Source organism: Nomascus leucogenys, chromosome 6 (genome assembly GCF_006542625.1).
Source record: "Nomascus leucogenys isolate Asia chromosome 6, Asia_NLE_v1, whole genome shotgun sequence".
Classification (NCBI taxonomy): Eukaryota; Metazoa; Chordata; class Mammalia; order Primates; family Hylobatidae; genus Nomascus; species Nomascus leucogenys.
This window is the reverse complement of record NC_044386.1, coordinates 50,133,555-50,154,589: the sequence shown is the minus strand read 5'-3', so window position 1 is coordinate 50,154,589 and position 21,035 is coordinate 50,133,555. Positions and strand designations below refer to the sequence as shown.

General features: G+C 43.9%; 1 protein-coding gene across 7 annotated transcripts in view; it reads right to left on the bottom strand.

Annotated features, from left to right (window-relative positions):
• Positions 1-21,035, bottom strand: part of LOC100589061 (aromatase) — a 128,215-nt gene that overhangs the window by 30,026 nt on the left and 77,154 nt on the right. For 4 of the 7 annotated variants that reach the window (XM_003266925.4, XM_030814093.1, XM_030814094.1 and 1 more), the window contains one exon: positions 4,898-5,080. In XM_003266925.4, coding sequence (XP_003266973.1) covers positions 4,898-5,042 — 145 coding nt within the window. In that variant the 5' untranslated portion in view covers positions 5,043-5,080. Of the gene's footprint in view, positions 1-4,897; positions 5,081-5,181; positions 5,376-5,879; positions 6,047-17,297; positions 17,570-21,035 lie in introns of those variants that run through there. The other 3 variants (XM_030814092.1, XM_030814096.1, XM_030814098.1) reach the window with 3 other exon arrangements.

The window sequence follows — 21,035 nt, the reverse complement described above, 5'->3', positions numbered from 1 at the left end:
TAGTAAAAAGTTAGATTAAAAAGTTTTAGAATGTTTTCAGGAGTTGACAAGTAGCAGTTTTTCTAAATCTTTCTCCTTTAATTCCATTCTGTCAGTGAAATCATTCTGAAGCCAAAACATGCCTAACTTCGTGAGACAGCATTCTCACCTTATGGGCAAAAGTTGTGTAATAATATACATAGTGTAAGCTTTTGCTTGAATCATCTGAATTGGATGTTTAGTCCCAAACACAGCAAACAGTGTTTAGTCTTTTACTTTGCAATAGCTGAGTTAATATGAGCAATACTGTCAGCTCTTTTTTCCCTTTAAATAAAAGAACTTTGCTAATACCTATAGAACCAAAATATGGTCTAAGGTTATTAATCTTGTGATTATTTTAGTAACACTATATTATACAGTAGATGACTGACTTTGTATTAAAATAATTTCATTAAGCTCTTTAAAAGATTTCCACAGCAGATTTGATTGAATATGTATTTCCTTAAACTGTCATTAGATATATTAACCTTTGATCAACTAATATATGCATAATATAATACCTCACTGGATATTTATAGCTTGGCACATTGTAGATGCTCAACAAATGTTTCCTGAATAAATTTTAAAAATTAATTAGGCATGTGTATCTAATATAAAGGATGAAGTTTTAAATGCCATCCTTTTTTTTGAGACAGAGTCTTGCTCTGTTGCCCAGGCTGGAGTGCAGGGGCATGATCTCGGCTCACTGCAGCCTCCGCCTCCCAGGTTCAAGCGATTCTTCTGCCTCAGCCTACCGAGAAGCTGGGATTACAGGTTTGTGCCACCACACCCAGCCCGCCATGTAAAAATCTTAATATTTGGGACCTGCCATTCAAATGTAGGAGAGACGTATCTACTGAAAAAGGGAGATTGAACCTTGTGCTTAGATTAAGAACCTGAGTGTTCTAACCAGAAGAGAACCAGAGTTTTGAGTCCTTAGCGATCAATTGTATATCAGCTTAATTCATCCAACAAACAATTACTGGTATAGATACTACTGGTATAGACACTAGCTCCAAATTAGGGACTGGAGATGTTATAAGTATAATGGTCCCCATCAGAGTCTAGGGGCAAGAGAGGAGAGTATGTGAAAAATAATTACAAAATAAAAGAATGTTAACACAGTGTGACCTTCTCATTTACGTGTATATCTTAGGCCTTCCACCCACCCTCCAGCTGGAGAGAAGAATGCTGGAGGAAGGTAGAAACTTTGGCAAAATATTAGGGAAATATTCTGGTTGTATCCACATTAAGCTGATCGTTGCTTCTCAGATTTGGGAATGCTTATCTAGGCATGCAGTGATTGTGGGAGCCTCTTTCACACCCTAAAAGGAGCAGTGAATACTTTGCTGTATTTTTGTACAGGGACAGCCTCCTTGGAGCCCACAGCTGGGACCTCTCCCCAGCTGTCCTAATCAACAAGCTGTTGCTTTCCACGCCTTACAGATGTACACCATAGAGAAACCTGTGTGCACATATACATTCAGAACAGCCCTGTTCACAATAGCCCCAAACTAAAGACACCTCAAGTGTCCCTAAACAGTGGAACTGGCAATTAAACTATGAGGTATTTATATAACTCAATACCCTATGGCAATGAAAATGAACTACACCTGCATGCCACGATGTGGATGGATCTTAGAAACATGCTATTGAGTAAAAGAAGCAAGATAGAAGAATACATAATGTATGAATTGACTGCTAAAATGTTCAAAACAAGGCAAAATTAACCTGTATTCTCTGGGATGTGAAATTATGTGGTAAAATGATAAAAAAAAAAAAAAAAGCAAGGGAGTGACTGTCACAAAATCAAAGACAGTGTTTTGCTCCGGAGTGAGGGAGAGAGAGTGATTGCAAAGGCACACGAGGAGCTTCTGGAACAAGGGTAACATCTGCTTTGTCAGGCTGCATTGTGATGGCAAATTTATCACTGCACTGTGCAGTTTTCTGTGAAATAGTATCTTAACAAGAAAAAGAGGAATGTCAGTTGCCATGCTTTTTTTTCCCCCTAGTTCTCTGCTCTGGGATGTGGTACCCAGGGCAGAGCATGGCATCTGGAGGGAGAGGACCCTTGTTTAGAGCTGGGGATGGTTATATGTCCTGGGGGAAGGGAGAGCAGCCAGTGCCAGGTGACTGTGAGTCCTGACCCAGATCAGTGGTCTGGGAGCAATTTTTCAGAACTGAAGCTTCCAACCCCACCCCTGCCTCCCCCCGGCCACTCCCCCTCCTCCGCAGGAATGACCCTTTCCTCAGGACTTTCATAGCCCCTACCTGGCACTAAGTCAACCACCTATGTGTGTGCCCCTGACTGTCTTTACTACTTTTATATAATCCCCTCGGGGCAGAAACCACATCTCTTTAATCTTTTCACACATCCTCCTGCCCCTAAGCAGGAAAACAGGGCAGCCTGTTTATTTAGCAGTAAATACGGCTAGAAGCTTAGATATGAGCCCCAGTTTCATCACTTACTAGTTGTGTGACTCTTTGAGTCTCAGTTTTGCCATCTACAAAACAGACACAAACACACCAACTTCACCAGAGAAAATGGGCATGAAACTGCTTTGTAAATTATAACTCACTTAAGGGCTTTAAATCATTATAAGTCCCTCCAGCTTTCACTGGTCCTGAGCTTTCCCGACTCTGTGCTTCCCCTAAACCTCTAAAACCAAGAACCTAGAGAGCCACTGATTAAAGGGAGCTGGCAGGAGCTCAGGAGTATTGATCAGCAAAAACCACCCCAAACAAGGCCAATTTTCTTATCTTCCCTCCCCCAGCCAGAAACCATAGGATCTCACAGTCTGTGCTACTAGTGGATTCTAACTAGACCTTCTGCTTTCAAAGGGAAAGTGTGAAACTAGAAACTACCTGTCTAGCAAAATGATCATCAACCTGGGCTTTAGGACTTCCTGGTGGTCCCCCTACATTCCCACTTTCTGTCCAGCTGGGGAGCTGACAAGCCATTTCCCTTCTCTGGGCTTTAACCCTTCACTTGTAAAGTGACGAGTTTGAACTCCTTGGTTTCTCATGCTTGTCATAGCGTTTTGCCTGGGCAAGGCAGATCAACTCCCTGGGTCTCAGTTTCCCCTTCTGTCAAATGAAGGAGTTAGGCTCACATTTGTGGCTCTCAACCTTGGCTGATCATAAAAAATCAGGAAGGGAGATTTTTTTAAAAATAGCAACCCCAAAGTAGCTGAGCTCCTACCTCAGACAGTGCTGAGAATCACTGTGCTACTCGATCTGACTGTCAGTGGATGCAGCATGATGGCCCTGGCCCAGAAATGGTGGACAGAGTGAGGTGCTGCCTACTCTCTCACTGATCCAGAGCTTCAGGGCTGCTGGTTCTCAGGCTTGTCCTAACAGGCTGACCTCCTTGGTCAAGGGTCCAAGGAAATTCCACCAGTGCTGATTAACATAAGCATCTGGGGGGACTTTTTAAAAATGCATGTTTCTAGGCCTGAAGAGTCTGAGTCAAAAAGTCAGGAGCAGGGTCCAGGAACAGAAATGTTAACAAGCTCCTACTTGCTGGGTGTTCTTACATAGACTTAAAAGCTTGGGCAGTGCTGGACTCTCCTGGCCTGATTGTCTGCTAATACAGACAAATTGGAATTTAGCACCTGGGCTTATGAAGGGAAGAAGAGGAAAAAAAGGCTTTCCACCCCCAACATTTACTCACCCCACCCCAACCATTCACTGACCCTGACATAGAAGCCCCCTTGGGAGAGGAGAAATCCAGTGAGGAAGGGCCACACTGGGGAAGAGAGTTCAAGTTAAAGACCATGAAACAGTTGTCCCTTAGCTCTGAGCCTCCCTTCTCTAGAGTTGACCCTGTCAGGGAGCAGAGAACAAAATTAACTAAATGTTCCTTTAAACTGGGCATTAAAGTAATCTAAAATATCAGGCTGAATCAGGCAGAGAGATAGGCAATTATCTGGAATGTTAAAAAGAATCCAGACACAGAGCATTTTGTGCCAGCCCCATGCTCCCACTTCTGATCTCACTGAGACAAGGCCCACCACACTTACCAGTGTGTAACTATGCTCTTAAAGTCTCATTGGATATCCTATGGAATTGGGAACAGATGTGTCTGCAATGAAGCATTTTCACTGAAAACTAAAGAAGTAGTCTGAAATTTCAGGTCATTCTGAATTAATCTGATATCTGATCATTGCAGCTTTAAGGGTGGAAGGGTGGGGTTTTCTATTGGGATTATCTGGATAATTATATTATTCTCCACTTTTGATTGACCCACAGATCTTGTTGAAGATTCTCTTGGGGTGTGATGTTCCGAGAGCACTGGAGTGGTCCCCATTTTTCTCCGACTACCAGGCCCCCATAAGGGTCGAATAGGATCCAGACAGTGGGAGAAAAACGGGGACCACTATCACCACATTCCCAAGAAAAAGAGAAAATAATGAGTGGAATAAAGAGAAGGAATAAACACAAGACAAAGAGGGGGCATGGAGGAAGCAAAGTGAAAGGGAGAAGAAAAGCAGTGAAGAAGGTGTTCCAGAGACATTTTCACCTTCAGAGCAAAATTGCAATCTATTTTTTAAAAGTTAACCAGAAAACCCTGGAATTTTACTTTACTCCACCCCATCTTGAGCTTGTTTTAAAGGGTACTTGTGCCAAGTCTACTTTACAAAAGCACAGTGCAGAGTGCAAGGGTTTATCTAAGATATTTTTTAAGTGCTTTCATTTAAAATGTGCAGATAATTGGTCTGAAAATTTTCTCCCAAGTCCTCATTTGCTAACACAGCCATAGTCTTCAGAGATCTTTCCAGGTTTGCTTTTTGTCCTTTTGCAAAATTTTCTTTACCATCATGGACCAAAATCCCAAGTAAATAATCTCCTTAGATACAGAAATAAATGACTGACTTACCTGGTATTGAGGATGTGCCCTCATAATTCCACACCAAGAGAAAAAGGCCAGTGAGGAGCAGGATTGGCATGGTGGCAGCAGGCATGGCTTCAGGCACGATGCTGGTGATGTTATAATGCATCGGGTTTAGCATTTCCAAAACCATCTTGTGTTCCTTGACCTCAGAGGGGGCAATTTAGAGTGCTGTGGAAATCAAAGGGACAGAAAAATTACAGAATCCCCTAAAAGGTTCATCTATAGCTCCTGTTGCTTCAGAGGGTGCTGTACAGTACAGATTCACTTACTGTTTTATAAGGTGATCAGACATTTAGGCAAGACTAATTTATGGTTACAAGTCAAAACAAGGAAGCCCAAGAAAGATCTTTTGGCTTGAATTGCAGCATTTCTGACCTTGGTAGAGTCTCAGTTTCCTTTAGACACTTGGTCTGATAGAACCTTATCATCTTGCCCTTGAGTGGGTAGAGTGACGTGCATTCCCAATTGAAAGCCAAATTTCTTGCCAAATTATAGGAAAATAAAGCTCATTCCAGAGGTGGAGTCATTTTGTGACTTCATCAGCAGGTTTTGTTTAGGCAATCTTCTTCCCTTGAAGCCAAATCAATTTAAAAACAAAAAAAGCAATCCCCTAACTCTCCTTCTTGACCAAAATGACTTTTTTGATCAAAATAGTAAGTTTCTACAGTAAGAACACATTTCTTGGGCATCGTTGAGGTCTTCTCAGAGCCTTCCATCAGTTTGTCTACTGAATTCAAAGTGACTCACTCAGGCCATCTCTAGCGACTTCAATGAAGATTTAAAATCTCTTGTACCATGGGCCAGATTAAACAGTGTCCCTAGGGACCGGCCAGTGGTAGTGTGGAAAAAAAGAATTGCAGAGGAAGAATAAGGGAGAAGAGAAAGAAAGGAATGGGGAAGGAGGAAGAAAGAGAGAACAGGCAGAATAGGATGCCACCAGCAATAGGCTCAGGTGCCACTCAGGAACCTCTTTCGAAGAGCAGCTAACATCCTGTGCAACACAATCCATTTACAGTCTGATGTGCTGGTTCTGCTGTGTTTTTCAACATGCCATTGAATCTGTCTTTTCAGCCAGGTTTTGTAATCCCTTTACTCTCAGAACAGAGTTTCAGGGATGGTAGGTAGTCTGTAGCTGAAGAGGTGTAGGTTGAAGAAAGTTGTATAGTGAGGAAAGAGTGAGTCATCATTAAATGCATTTTCAGTGGCAGATGACATACTCCAAGATTTGCCTTTACCTAGATAGGGCCTATAGTTTCTGAGACTTGCAATGGCTCTCAATCAGACTTGGGCTGGGTTTCACCTGTAATAAAATTCTAGATTCATAGCCAGGGCTTCTAATTGGATATCGAGGGCTCTGTGTATTCACTGAAACACTGCATAAAATATTGTATCGGCTCATGTGCACATTCTAGTGGAGAAAGGCCATGACTTTCATCAGATTCTTAAGGAGTATGTCATTATATTTCTCCTCTGATCTATATGAGATCTTAAAGTCCAAAGACTGATTTCCGTCAACCACAAAATTTTTACAACATAGTTGAATTTATCTAGTTGCTTCATCATTTTATGTTATTCTACCATTTAAAGAATCATTAATGCTTGGGTGCAGGGCACTGAAAATGCATTGGAAAGGTCCTTTGAGATTCTCTCCTGAAAGCACAGTCTGCTTACGTTGAGCAGTTTTGTGGTTGTTTTTTTAATATACATAAGTTGAAACTAAAAAGTCAGCCTTGTGTCTGTTATCAGCTGGTTCCTTTGTTGATGACAAGCTATTTTTAACAGGCTGAGGTTTTAAATTTCTAGAGTGGAATTTGACATCATTCTGAGTAAGCTCTATGTGACTTTCTGACAGTCGCGACCCTTGAAGTTTCGATTTATATTGATGAAACCTGAAACCATTGTTCAAAGCATAAATGAGGAAAGTGGTTGTGACAAAAAGGATGAAGATGTCCCACAGGAAGTGATCCCAGCAAAAAACTTCACATTATAGGAACTTTCAGAGGTATTTCACAACACTGAAAGCAAAGAGATAAGACGTTGCAAGCTGCTGCAAATTTATAAAGGACTATGGCAATTCACTGGCATAGAAAAGATGTTCCGTCAGTATCGTAAGTTATGCAAAGAGAAGAAGGCAAGCACTTTTTAAAAACCTCTTAGTAAGTTTATTTTCACAAAGAAAGAAAACTCTTAAAATGTTGCATTGTTTCTAATGTTTCAAATTACTGTGTCCTAAAATATTTGTTTTACTATTTTTGTTTGTTTGTTTCTCTACACACTTATAACCTATGGTAAGAGTTTCTAATGCTTTGACAACAAATTTTAAAGGACATGGAACAGTTGTAATTTTTCTCTTGATTTTTAGGATTGTTTTGCACACTTTTAGCTTGCATGGTCATTTTTACAGTCCCATACTGCCACGCAAAGTGAGGACTGTTTGTGTGTCTAAAATGTTTAACAGAGTTAAGAAGCCTGGTTTCTCATCTTCCTCAAAAGTATGTCATAAAGATCCCCGACAAGAGCATCACTTAAAAACCCAGCAGGGTAAGAATATTTTTTAACACCTAGAAAACATGTGCTATGTGTCAGATATTGTTCTAAGCACTTTACAAATATTAAGCCATTCATCTTCACGACAAGCCTGAGAGCTAAGTCTAATTATCCCCATTTTACAGATGGAGAAACTGAGGCCTGGGGCGGTTAAGCAGCCTGCCCTAGGGCACCCAGCTCATATGTGAGAGAGCTGGAATCGGGGCCTAGGTGGTCTGTCTCCAGAGCCCATGTTCTTTATCATGCCATTTTGCTACCTATTACGGGATTTCGTCCCCACATTCATGGACTTTTCATTCATTTATGTTCACTCCTGGGCTATTTAGAATGATTCCTTTTAAAGGATTAAGCTTTATGGACCTCTGAATGCCACAACTGGAAAGGTCCTTTGAGATTCTCTCCTGAATGCACATTGGTTTTCCTGTTCAGTGGAACATTCTAATGGGCCACGTGGGTAGGTTGAACAGAAGCCTTCAAATAGTGGTAGAGGAATATAGGAAGGTCCTAGAACTTGCACAGAGGTTGTTTACATGTCCCCTCGGCCAGTAATACCCTCCCCTCACCCCCAAACATACACATACATGCACATGGCCCTCAGGGTCTATGCATTTGTCAGGCCGTCTCAAATGCCTGGGTCTCCACTGCCCTCTGAGGGTCATTTTCTTGGGTCGCGCCATTGTTATTTGCAGAGCGATCTCTGCCTGCTCAGCATCCCACGCTGGCCTGGCACCAAGCAGGGGCTCTGGCCATTTGTTGCACTAGGCCTATGTGCCTGTGCTACATGGAGCCTACTAACAACTTCATTCAACGCCCCACCAACCTCTGCATAAGAAAACGCGAGTCCCACACCCAAAGTCCTCAGCCTGAGTCAGGGCAAAAACCTCTGGGGACACAGCAGAGCCCAGGTGTCCTGGCAACCTGGGGGTCTGAACACATTCAGGGTTCCACAGTGTCACGAAGGACTCCCAGATCCCCTAGTACAGCTATAGCCCTAACCCTAGGCTGCCACAGGGAGGGGAGGCAGGCCCTGGCCTTGCAGAAGTTCTCACTAGCATGTCCAGATCCTGCTAAACCCTACCTTTTAGCATGCGGGCTACTGGCCCAGCAGGGAAACAGACCCAGCCACCCTGGATCTGAGGGCTGGGTGCCAAGCTTGCACTCCCTCTTATTCTCTCCAGCAAACCTGGCCCATCCCTCTTTCACACCCCAGCTCCTGGAGAAATGCATTTTTTCCCCCTTTCCTTATCTCCCGACTTCTGCCTGATCGCACCAAAACCTGTCTCTGAGAGCTGACACATGACCTTACTACTGCCTGATCTGTACCTCTTCCCTGTCTGTGTTTGTTCTTGATCTCATTCTGTGGCGTTGGAGCCATTTGGCCATTCCTCCTTCTTGTATCTGTTCTCCAATGATGGTTGTGGCAGGCTTCTCTCATTGTTTGTATTCCTCTACAGCTGTTCTTATTCCTCCGTCAGCCCCCAAATCATGAGCATCTCTCCAGCCTAAAGCATCTGCCCTCTCTGCTTTATTCTCCTTTTGAGAACTCATTATTTTCCTCTCTTAAGCTCTTACCTCTGTGAAGGCACCTCCACCTATTCCCTTCTTGCCTCTGTCCTCTCCGTGTCTGAAGCACTGACTGCCTAGTGAACTCCACTATGCAGATATTTCACCATTACTCAATAGTTACGTCTAAAACCCGATCTGTCAACCTCCTCCTGACCTTCTCCCCCTGTCCTTTTTTATTTTTATATTTATTTATTTATTTATTTATTTATGACAGTCTTGCTTGCTCTGTTGCCCAGGCTGGAGTGCAGTGGTGACACAATCTCAGCTCACTGCAACTTCTTCCTGCCAGGTTCCAGCGATTCTCTTGCCTCAGTTCCCAAGTAACTAGGATTATAGGTACGCACCACCATGCCCAGTTAATTTTTGTAGTTTTAGTAGGGAAGATGGGGTTTCACCATGTTGGTCAGGCTAGTCTGGAACTCCTGACCGCAAGTGATCTGAGCCCTAACCTTCTTATACATCATTACCCCATCATCCAGCTTCAAAATCTTGGTGTTTTGTACTTCCCTTTTCCCTTTACTTTCCTACCATATCCCTTCCCATCCCAGCCTAACTATATCCAGTCACAAAGTTCTAGGCATAGTCCCTAATAATGTCGTGTCCCTGTATCTCAAGATACGTCCCTGTATTTTTTTAATCTTCTGGCTTATATGTTAATTTTTATAATGGGCCTTAACCCTACCCTCTGCTCTATTCATGATCAAAGCATATCTCAGTGGTCAGTTGAAGGCAAATTCCTGGCTTCCTTGTTTGCCAAAAATTACCCCACCTCAAACTCTCTAAGATTAATTGCTCTCAAAAGCCTCTGTTGTGAAAAATCTACTGAGAATTCCTGGTGGACCCTCAATCCTCTCTTGGCAGACCCAAACTCTAGTGTCTTCAAGGGCAACACAGGTGACATGAATGTGGAGGGTGGGGGATGGACTGCAGCACATTCTAGAGCACAGCCCTCCTCTCAAAGGACCAGGCATGATGCCAAACAAACCATCTCTCCATGAGCCCAGTGGAGACTCCAGCCCATTTGCCGCCATTACTCAGTATCTGAATCAACTGTCACAACCTTCACGGAGCTACACACTGGGAACTAGTCACTTGTGTTCTTTTTGCAACTACCTTTGTCTAGCCATGCTTTGGTGCCAGGCCATAAGCTACCTCTGAGTGACTTTGTAAGGTCAGCCATAGGGAACTCACCATTTTATCTAATGAAAGGATGTTGTCAAAGGCAATAGGTAAAATCATTTATTTTTATTATTCTGAGTGGATGTATGTTTGTAAATTTCCTCACACCTCTTACAGAGTAAAATGAGGCATTAATTCACGAAAAGTCAAATTCTTCCATCTGTTTCCTCTCCTTCTAGAAGGTGAATTCCCAAAGGACAGGGATCTGTGTCTCTCTCTTTCAGAACTGTATTCCACTTCTAGAACAGTGTCCAGGCCTTCATACGTGCTTGTTACAAACCTGTTGCCTGAGTTTGCACTGTCTCCAGCTTTGTCCAGCTTTTATTCCCCATTGTAAACTCTCCAAGACTCTCGGACCTTCTCTTTCACTCTGTTCTGCACATTGCTGCCAGATTTGCTTTTTGACTCAGCTTACATCACGTCAATCCTCTGCTACAAACCCTTCTTTGCTTCCAGTTGTCTGCAAGGCTTTCAAATTAATCTTTTTTTTTTTTTTTTTTTTTTTAGACAGAGACTTGCTCTGTCACCCAGGCTGGAGTGCAGTGATGTGATCTTGACTCACTGCAACCTCCGCCTCTCGGGTTCAAGTGATTCTCCTGCCTCAGCCTCCCGAGTAGCTGGGATTACAGGCACCCGCTACCACGCCCGGCTAATTTTTGTATTTTTAGTAGAGACAGGGTTATCATCATGTTGGCCAAGCTGGTCTCGAACTCCCGACCTCAGGTGATTCACCTGCCTTGGCCTCCCAAAGAGCTGGGATTACAGGTGTGAGCCACCATGTCCGACCCCAAATTCATCTTGACCCAGCCTTATTTCTTGGTTCTCTCCACCCAAAGTCTGACTCCTGCTTTACCACACCATCTTACCTGCTGAGTTCTTCCTCCTCCATGTTTCCCTGCTCATCCAGTTCTGCCCCACTGGTTTCCCAAGACAAGTCTTCTTCTTTTTCTCCTTGCCTGAGCCATCTCTTACCTAGTATAAATACTCCTCCTCTTTTTCTCTCTGACATGGGTCTTGGACTACTACTGCTTTTGACTGCCAAGGCACTATATAAATCAGAGCCTTGGAGGGTTTCATTAAATAAACATTTATTAGGAACCTTGTCTGAGCAGGGTACTGCATTCAGACATTCAGTTTTCTTTCTAGACACGGGAGGCAGTAAGACAAGCAAACTGAAGGTGCCACTAGCTAGGACATCTTATGAGAATCACAGTTCTCTAGAAAGACATGTAGAGCTGCCCATGAACTTCTACATCAAGGAGACACAGGGTATCAGGACTGGAAAGAAATGCTGTGATCTGCTAATAGTACAGTTCTCTCCCTTTAAAAATGAACCACTTACATGAGATCCAGGGAAGGTCACTTGTCAACAGTTACTTAAAAGCAGGGAAGTTTCACCCATATGCACATTCAGTGATATGATTTCCATCCCCTGGCACTGGGGTCATGACACTTGAGGTTCCAGTTGTTCTTCCTAGCAAGCTTCCAGTGATTCCCTGGGAAATTCTTGTTTTGGAGCAGGAGCAAGACAATAGGAACCAACAGGAAAAATGCAGATAGATACACATGGTGTGGACTACCTTCAGGGCAAATGCCTTGTCCACCCTATAGTTCCCATCCCTGCTGTGGTCTCTGACTGACCATTTGTGTGGAATGAGCAAAAAGCCCTGAAGGCACCAATGGGAGACCTCAGCCCCTAGGGTTTTACCCACATAGGGAAGACTATTGATGGTGTATGAAAGGTACCTGCTAAAACCCACATTTCACATGTGTGTGCAGACCCAAGGCTCTTGGGCATCCATCAGGCAGGACCGTGGCTTTCTCACTCACCTCTGAGGTTCCGTGACTTCTAGCACAACACCTCCCAAGAAGGTGGTCCATGTGGGTTCGTGGAATCACTCTTTTCTTCACAACGACTTATTGACTGACTACCAGCAAGCCTGGGACTTGGGAACATTGGCAGTCAAAAACAAGAGTAGTCCAAAAGTGCCCTTATCTCAGCTAGCCTATTTGCCTGTCTGATGGTGCTTCTGGTTCCTCAGATACCTAATCTATTGTCTTCCCAGTGGGCTGCATCTGATAGAGTCTCCCAGAGAAGTTTTTTTGAAACACAGGGAGAAATGACTGTCTTAAAATTTAAGACTTCTTGATTATCTAAGGCATTTCAGGCCACGAGACAAAGTGCGGGCAGTATTTGGGGAGCCTATTGAATTGGGGTTGATCCCCCAGATCCTATTGCATTGGGGTTGCCTGACACCCAAACCATAGTTTTTCTCACGAGGAGTCTGACCTCGCCTTATGGAGAAGGCAGAAAGGGCCAGTTGGGGATTGTTCCAGCAACAGCAGTCATTTTTCTAAGAGGTTTCCCATGACTTCACTTTTCAATTCAATTTTGTAAGACCTAACAGGTTACCTGGCCCCAGAGTAGATAAGGTAGTGGAATTTTCCAGCCAAAACTGGGCTTTTAACCTGAGGAGGGAAAAGGCAGAAGTGACAACAGCACAAGGGCAGGCTTTAGGGTCAGATGAGCTGAGTACAAGACCCAGAGACCACATCACAAGAACAGGCTTTGGGGCCACATGAGCTGAGTACGAGTCTCAGAGAACTGTTCACTTCCCAGGCCTGCCACGCCCGGGCTGAGGGGGTGCACTGAAACTGCCTCAGGACACTGAGGTGAGGGCGAAAGGGAAGCCTCCAGAGCCAAGTGCCAGTGGTGGTGTTTGTCATTCCTCCGGCTTTAAGGTCTCTGTGGCACGTGGAGTTGTGGGATTCCTTGTCTCTGGTAGCAAAGACGGAAGGTCCCCAAGTGGATACACAATCCTTAGGGCAGCCCAGGTGCCGCCAGCCAGAGAGGCCCCCTGAACCTCTTTCTGTGGTGAGATCCAGAGCCATGCCTGAGTCTTGGCATCCAAGATTTATCGCACTGCGGTCCCAAGTGGCCTTGCTTCCTTCCACGCATCTACCTGGATCTGCTAAGTTCTTGTAACAGCAGAAACAGGGAATGTCTATCAATATTCCCACAACATAAGTTCCTCCAGAGCAAGGACTTACACCTCGCTTTTCTATCTAGCTCCCGGGGGCTACCAAAAGTGCCTCACACCCAGTAAGTGCTCAGTAAATGTTTGTGAAATGAAGTGAACTAGTGGTTAGCATCTTAAGCCTTTTAGGCCTGGGGTCGTCAAAGAATGATACATTCACATATCCTCAGAGGGATGTTTGCCTTCTGCACATCTTAGCAGTGATTCCAAATGCCAACTCCCAGCAACTCAGTGGCCCACAGCTACCACCCAAACAGTCAGATAGCAGCAGCACTGCTGGCCTTTCCTTGAGAGCTTATCTGTTGTTTAATGAACAGACTGTGAGGCCATAGAGATGTCCTAGAGCAGGGACACTCTCTGGCAAGGAAGCCCCTAGCTGACCCCAGAGTGCTGGGGCCACCTAGCCTCTCTGGACGTCCGTTTCCTTATCTATAAAATGAGAGGGTTGAGCCACAGGGCCCCTCTTATCTCTGTATCTCTGTGTCTGCTGCCCAGCACTCTTACCCTTTGTCTTAGCTGCCCCTCCCCAGCCCTTCCCTGTGCCTTTGCCCTGCCACCTTCCTTGGTTCTTTTCTTCCACGTTGTCTTAGGCCAGCCAGTGGTGCCTGTAGGCCCAGGTACGCAGAGATACACTGAGACGTCAGGGAGGCTGGGGTGCACGTGGCCCACTTTGGCCAACTTCTCTAGCTCTTCTCATTTCTTTTAGAGTCCCAGACCCATTCTGAGGATCCAGTGAACGTGGTGGAATCTTGCTCTGGAGAAACACACTCGGGAATCAACATGCAAAGCTTTCAGTACAATTCTGGGATCCCGGACCCCCTAAAGCCCAATCCAAAGACCTCAAATGAACAGCTCCTGGGCCCAGTTCCTTTCTCAACCTTCTGCCTCAGGTGTCCAATGTCCCAGAGTCTCTTCCCTGATTAAAATCACCTTCACTGACTGATAGAAAGTTGTTTCCAGGTTATAAGTGAATACAGTTTCTCTTGAAGATTTTTCATTTTAACTAGACCCCAAATTACAGTTGATAATGGGGTGTTACATTCTTCAGTCTACAGAATCAGTGAGAAAGGTTTAAGGGGAAAGTGAGGGGCACAAGTGGTACCCTGATATCCTATCTGTGGGCCCTCAGACTGACACTGTCCATGGCCACACTGTGGCCCTGAAGAGGGCATCAAGGCTCATGGGATCTCCAGGGTTCTGCCAAGGAGGGTTCCAGTGCATGGAGGGCACACGGAGTGTGCGCCTGTGGAGGCCATTGTCTTCACCTCCAACACTGAGTAAATCTACAATATCCTAGCCACTGTTTTAGGCTCTAGGCTGTAGGAATATGGGGAAATGAGGTTGTTGCTCTTTCGGAGTTAATCTGGGGAAGACAGAGCCACCCATATCGTCATAATATAAGTCAGATTGCACAAGTGTTCAACCAGAGGCATAAACAGCTATGAAAAGAGAGGAGAAAGTGACTACCCTAGGAAGGTCACGTATGGCTTTATGAGCAGGTCTTGAAGGAAAAGAATTACTCTGCAAGATACCAAGCTGAGGAAGGGCATTGCAGGTAGAGAGAATGAATAGGGGAAACTCAAAGCTGCTTCTGCATTCCTCCCCACACCATTCACTTTCCTGTGTCCAAGGGGACCCTCTATCACTATGTCCACTGCTAGATCTCTACCTTAGTTTCTTCATTAGAAAAAAATGGGGGAAATAGTGGTATTTCTTGATGTGGTTACTGGGAGGAAGAAATGAGATAAAGCCTGTTAGGGCCTTATCAGGTGTCTAGCATATGGCAAAACCTCGATAAACTTATTATGATTCAGTCTCCAGCAAAAGCAGAAGTAATAATGGACAGTCCCTGGCATAGCTGGAAGGAACAGTTTGGACTGGAGTTGTGCCCTCAGGGGTCCCTAAAGAGCTGTAGGCCTTTGAAAAGCTTACTATATCTGTCTTGAGAACATGGAGCAGGTTGGGGAGTGGGGTAGTCGTGTAGCTCCCAATACATCCCTCTTATCACAGCTATATTAGGGGATTATGTGAGAGCCACGAGGTCACTGAACACACTTGTGGGATTCTCGACATTTGCCTCCAGTGCCCCTTCCCACCCACACTTCCTTTTCTGTGTCATTTCCCCACATTTTCTATCCACCTACTATCCTCTGCCCAGTCAGAGGATATTACCTCATCAAAATAATTAATATCCAGGGGCTAATCCTTCAACTTGTTCTCCCTCCTGGGATATTTTCATGTTAACATGTACCTGGAGCAGTTCCTAATTATCATTAAGAAAATGTTTGGCACACTCTCAGCTCTAGGGAAGCCTGCAGTCTACTGGGAAAGAAAAACTAAGAAGCTTGGTACTGTTGACAAGTACAAAGAGATTATTAGCATACAGACCAAAGGAGGCTTCACGTGAATGATGGGACTTGTTCTGGGCCTTGAAATGTGATTGAGATTTTGATGGCAAGTAGAGGAGAGGTATTTGCAATGCTGGAGGTAGGAGTGCATGAAACAGTTGGGGGATAACAAAAATGAAGAGGCTAGATTTGTGTTAGGAAGCAATAATCTCTATTGTGGAACTATAAGTAGAAAGGCAGTTGATGAGGGAGAATACAGGAGAGGCAGTGCTGTCTTAGTTGACCCCTGGTTTCTAATTTGTTCATTACCCCCCATTCAGTGATACAAGGAAACTAGAGGAGGTTTTGAGAAAAACAGAGCAAACTCGACTAGCTAAACTGCCTGTGGGTGCTGATAGCAGAGGCAGGCATCTTCAGAAGTCTATTATGAGCCTTGCAAATAATTTTAAAATTTTTCATTTAATTTAACTTACATCTCATAGTCGACAATAACTAGGTTTGATTATCCATCTTTTCTACCACACTTGGTTGCAAATGACCTTTGACTGCTTTCCAAATTAAGTCTATCTTCAGTGATTGATTGAAGGATTGGCCCCAGTGAGATATCTGTATGTGACTTTTTACTTCTGAGACTTCAAGCAATCTTCATTTCTTCCTTAATATTTGACTGTGGCCCCACCCCCCTCCATTTTTCCCATTTTTGCTTCTTAGAATACCAATTAGACAAACATTCAGTCTCATGGATCCATCCTTCATGTTTCTTGCCTGGTTTCTCATATTTTTCATCTCTTTTCTCTTTGTGCTACATTCTGGGGTAATTCCTTGATTGACTCTCTCAATCCAGTTTGTCATCTGTTTGTCCCTTCAGGTCGTCCATTCACATTTTTATTTCAAAGACCAAAATATTAATGTCCACTATCTGTTTATGTTTTTATGGATGCAATATCTGTTTGTGTCTCTGATGCTAACAATTCAATATATACTTGAATATATTGAATGTTTTGAATGGTCAGTAAGTCTCCTCAGGTATAAACTCTGTTTACAACTTGCGGCTTCCTTTCAAGGTGTTGGCATTCCTCAAATGCACAGTGATTACTTAATATGTGCTCATTTGTGGCTGAAATTTCCTGTTAGTCAGTTGGCTAATGGGAAAAATGAGATGAGATGGATCGAAGGGAGCTGTGGGGTCCTTTGGGAGGATGTAACAGAAAACCCTCCAGAACCCCAAACAGGGTCATGGTCTCCTTTAAGCTGAGTCTTAAGGGTGAGTGAGTGTTTGCCAGGAGAAGAAATGGCCAAGGGGTGACTTATTCCAGGGAGAGAGAACAGTGTGTTCAAAGGCCCTGATGGTGAGGGAGGCAATGTTCTTACCCAAAGTAGGAAATCTCCCTCTTTCCAAATTATGTAGGCATTATTCAGTAATTGGGGGCAAACGCTATTTGTTCTAAGGGTCTCTGGAACAGCTGAGCAGTAAATTCCCACCTGATCTCTACCCAGCAGGGTATGGGGAGTTGAAGGGAGGGTAGCCCCAGTGCAGGTGGGCTTGCCCTAATTGATGTTTTCACCATTTCTCATTAAAGTCATTTATGACACGGGAAACAAAGAACGTCCCTTGTCTCTACAAAAACCCAGTTAAAGTAATTCAAAGGAATCTTTACTCAACAGAATATTTGAAAGCAGATTACATTTTCAGTTTGTTATGCTTACAAGTGGCTGAGGAGGGGAGGCTCTCTGATGCTCCGTTCTTCAGAACTGGGATCAGCACCACTGTTGAAAGTCAGGAAGCCCTTAACCCCTGGAATGGAAACTGTCCATGATGCCCAAGTTCAGTGGAGACAAAATCCACGGCTTGCTTGATATTAATCCCAAGTTCCACATGAAAGCTGTTATCAGTGGTCCTGAGAAATCAGTAGGTGGGGCAGGTGGGAAACTCAGGGAGCTTTTCCACATGCTAGGATATGATTTAAGTAATGAGATTACTTCTGAACAAGCACCCTGGAGGTGACAAGCTTTTTAAGGATGGATAAATAACGTGTTTGCTAAAGAGCTTCTCTTTTCACACTCGTGACAGTACTATAGGAAGTAGTCATTTTCTCACACTGTGGGAACTATCCTGAAAATGATGGCCCCAGAAGTGACAAAGTTGCCCAAACAGTTCAGCTGAATTCAGAGTATCATTGCCCAATTTTATGGGAGCCCTAGCTTTGCTCACATAGAACCAGACATTTATTTAAGAGGTAATGTTTTCCACCAACAAATGCTTAATGGGCAAGGCAGTGTATCTTTATCACCACAGCAGAATCAGAAGTGCACATTCCTGGAAGAAGCGTGTCTGTACAGCTTATTAATAAACAGCATTGGCTCTAGAGATCCTGCTCTTTAACACAACCCCCTCTACCTAACCTTGGGAATATCTGAAATGGAAAAAATAAGGATAAATTCTTCAGCAGGCTTAGCTATACAATCTTTAGGTCTTATGGAAACTATACAAGATTCCTTTTACAAAGAAACTCAAACCAGGTTTAACAGCCTATATTTAAGAAGCTTCCATTTCTTCAGAAATCCGAGGGCAGCCAATGGTTATTCAGCCCACTGCTATGACCTGAGAATTGGGGAATTGGTGGATGTATGACAGGAAGATATACACCCTGACATCTACCCCATGAGTGCAGCAGGGGAGAGGTGGGAGCAGGGGTCCTGCATAAGTCATTCTGGGGTCACCGCTAAACATTCTGATCCACAAAGGCCAATAAAATGCTGTTAAAATGGCAAGTGGTAAATACCAAATATACCATTTAATAGACCTGTAACCTTGGCTGGGCAAGTGACTTAACCTCCCTGAGCCTCACATTCTATAACCGGGTAATGGAGGTAGCACCTGCCTCCCAAGGTTGCTGCAAGGATTTTAGAGCTCATTTCCATAAAACACCTAACACAATGGCAAACACATGTTTGCTCTTCAGTAAGTGATAGCTAACATTAATGGCAGAATCATACCCTTCAAAAAACAAAGTGATCAGGAAGAAGAAAAATATCCCACTGAGATCTATGCTTTGAAGAAAGAGGTGTAATCAGATGATGGGTGGGCAGTGGGTAAGGAATCATGGGCAAGTCTGCCTAAGACTGTCCCAATTTATGCCTGTTGTCCTGGCACCATTATTAATTGCATCCCCTCCAATCTTAAGTGTTTCCTTTTGTATAATAAATTGTATAGTCACCTAATTACATGTGAGTGGCAAGGGTGCTTTAGGCAGCAGCCACCCCCTTTCTCTCTGCCTGCAGCATCAATACTGCCCTCGTTGCTGCCAGTAAGAATGAGCACAGCTACCTTTTATTGAATGACAAACTTTACCTTATTACATCTAAACCTCACAATCAGACCCATAAACTAGATTCTGTTCTCATATCCACTTTACAGATGTGGCTTGGCAATATTAAGTAACTTGCCCAAGAGTTTATATTTCACCAAGTAACCAAGTGTAAACCTTGTGGTCATGGCCCCAATTCGCTACGCTTCTGGGCTGGAAGTAATAGCAGGCCTAGGTAGGCCCTCCAGACCGGGGCAGGACACAGGAAGGTGAAGGGTAGTGATTCAGTAAGGACAAGAAGAACCATTCTGGGATTTTCCCTTAGCAATCAAACTGGTCTCCCACAGCCTCGAGGGCCCAGACCACAAACAGCCCTAGGAAGGGTGAAGCTCACAGGACTGTGGGCTCTTGGGTTGGCAGCCAAGGGGAGCTTTGCCTCCATGTCATGGCGTAAGGAATCCAAACAGGCCTTGGCTTCCTGGACATTGTGCTCCAGCGCCTGAGCCCAGGTCTCCAGGATCAATCCCATACAGCACTACTTCTATTGCAATGCTTTCCTCCAAATGTTATTTCAAAGTGCTGAGCCACTTAAAAACAGCAACAACACATGAAGGTCAAGTTTTTTTTCCCCTGACTTTTCAAGGTGGCCTGTGGAATATAATAACTTTCAATTTTTGGATCCTAGTACTACTTGCAGATCACAACGGGCATTTTGTGTGTGCAAATGTGTACATACTGGTAAAGTATACGCAAGCATATATTTCTATGCATGTATTCTCACAATAATAGCTAACACTTATTAAGCGCTTACTCTTTGCTAGGTACTATTCTAAGCACCTTTTAGCCAATAGTCTTATTTAATCCTCATATTGACTCTGTGAGGTAGCTGTCACCAATGAAATCCAGAATAGAAGCAACCTGCTCAAGGTCATCCAGGGATTGAGTGGTAATACAGGACTCAGAACTAGGCTCTGTCCCTTTGACTGCCTCTTGCTTTCTTTTCTCCCCTCTCCTTTGTGCTGGGTAGATAACATTATATTTATATCCTACCTACTTGCAAAGGACCGGAGGCAGTAGGTAGGACTCTGGGATGCTGCCAGAGGCTGGAACCATTTTCTTTCCTTTTAGTCTGGGTTGCACACTTCGAAATCACAGTTCCTAGCCCACAGCGCTTGTCGTTCTCTCCAGCCTGCCGACACCTCTCCTACCATTGCTCTCCTTCATTGTATATGACTACATTCGGCATTTGGTATATACCCTTGGTGACATTTCTAGCATATCTTTATTCCAACAAAGCCCAAGTGCTTGTTTAATTTTAATGCATGTGACTTGACTCTCTTATAAACTATCCTGTATGTGCCTCAGCCTCATTCCAGCAGGACTCCTACTAGCCAATGCTTCACATTTATGTGTTCTAGAAGAGCCTCTGCCTTCAGGGGGATCCACTTTGGAAAAGGCCCTCCTTCAGCAGAGCTTGGACTGGAGTCCAGGCCCCCTGCTCCACATTCCTTCCCCTATCTATTCCCTCCCATCTCCAACCCCTGCGCCAGTCTCTGGAAGAACTAACAGAGGTGTACAATATGTACCTATTGCCTGAAATTCTAAGGTAAGGTCTGTTGAAATTATTACAACGATTTACAAAAACGAAGAAGTCTTTTAGAGAAGACTTTTCTTTTTAAAATGTAAATCTGATTTATTTAATTAGAAGAGTTTAAATCCAAAAAAATGGGGAGCCAGCATAAGTGGATGACTAAATATCCAAGGAACCAAAGTTGACCAAAGTGAATGCCACTCATGACATATTCGACAAAAGCTTGAGAAAGTGGGAGAAGTCTTAGGAAGCTGGAGGTTCAGTGTTGCCCCATCCCTCCACAATCATTGACAAACTGTGGCAGTTTAGGCAAATCAGGAAATCTCTCTCCCAATCCCAGATTGTGCATCTGTAAAATGAGACTAATGATCCTTGCCCTCCCGCCATTCACGATATGATACGTCATTACAGGAGAAAACAAGTAGTGAAAGCACTGAGAGAATTGTGAAGTACTGGGTAGAGTTGGGACTTACTGTGATTATTATCACCAAGGACATCTGTCTAGTAATCACCAAAGCCCAAAATATTTTTTTCCTTGAAAAATAA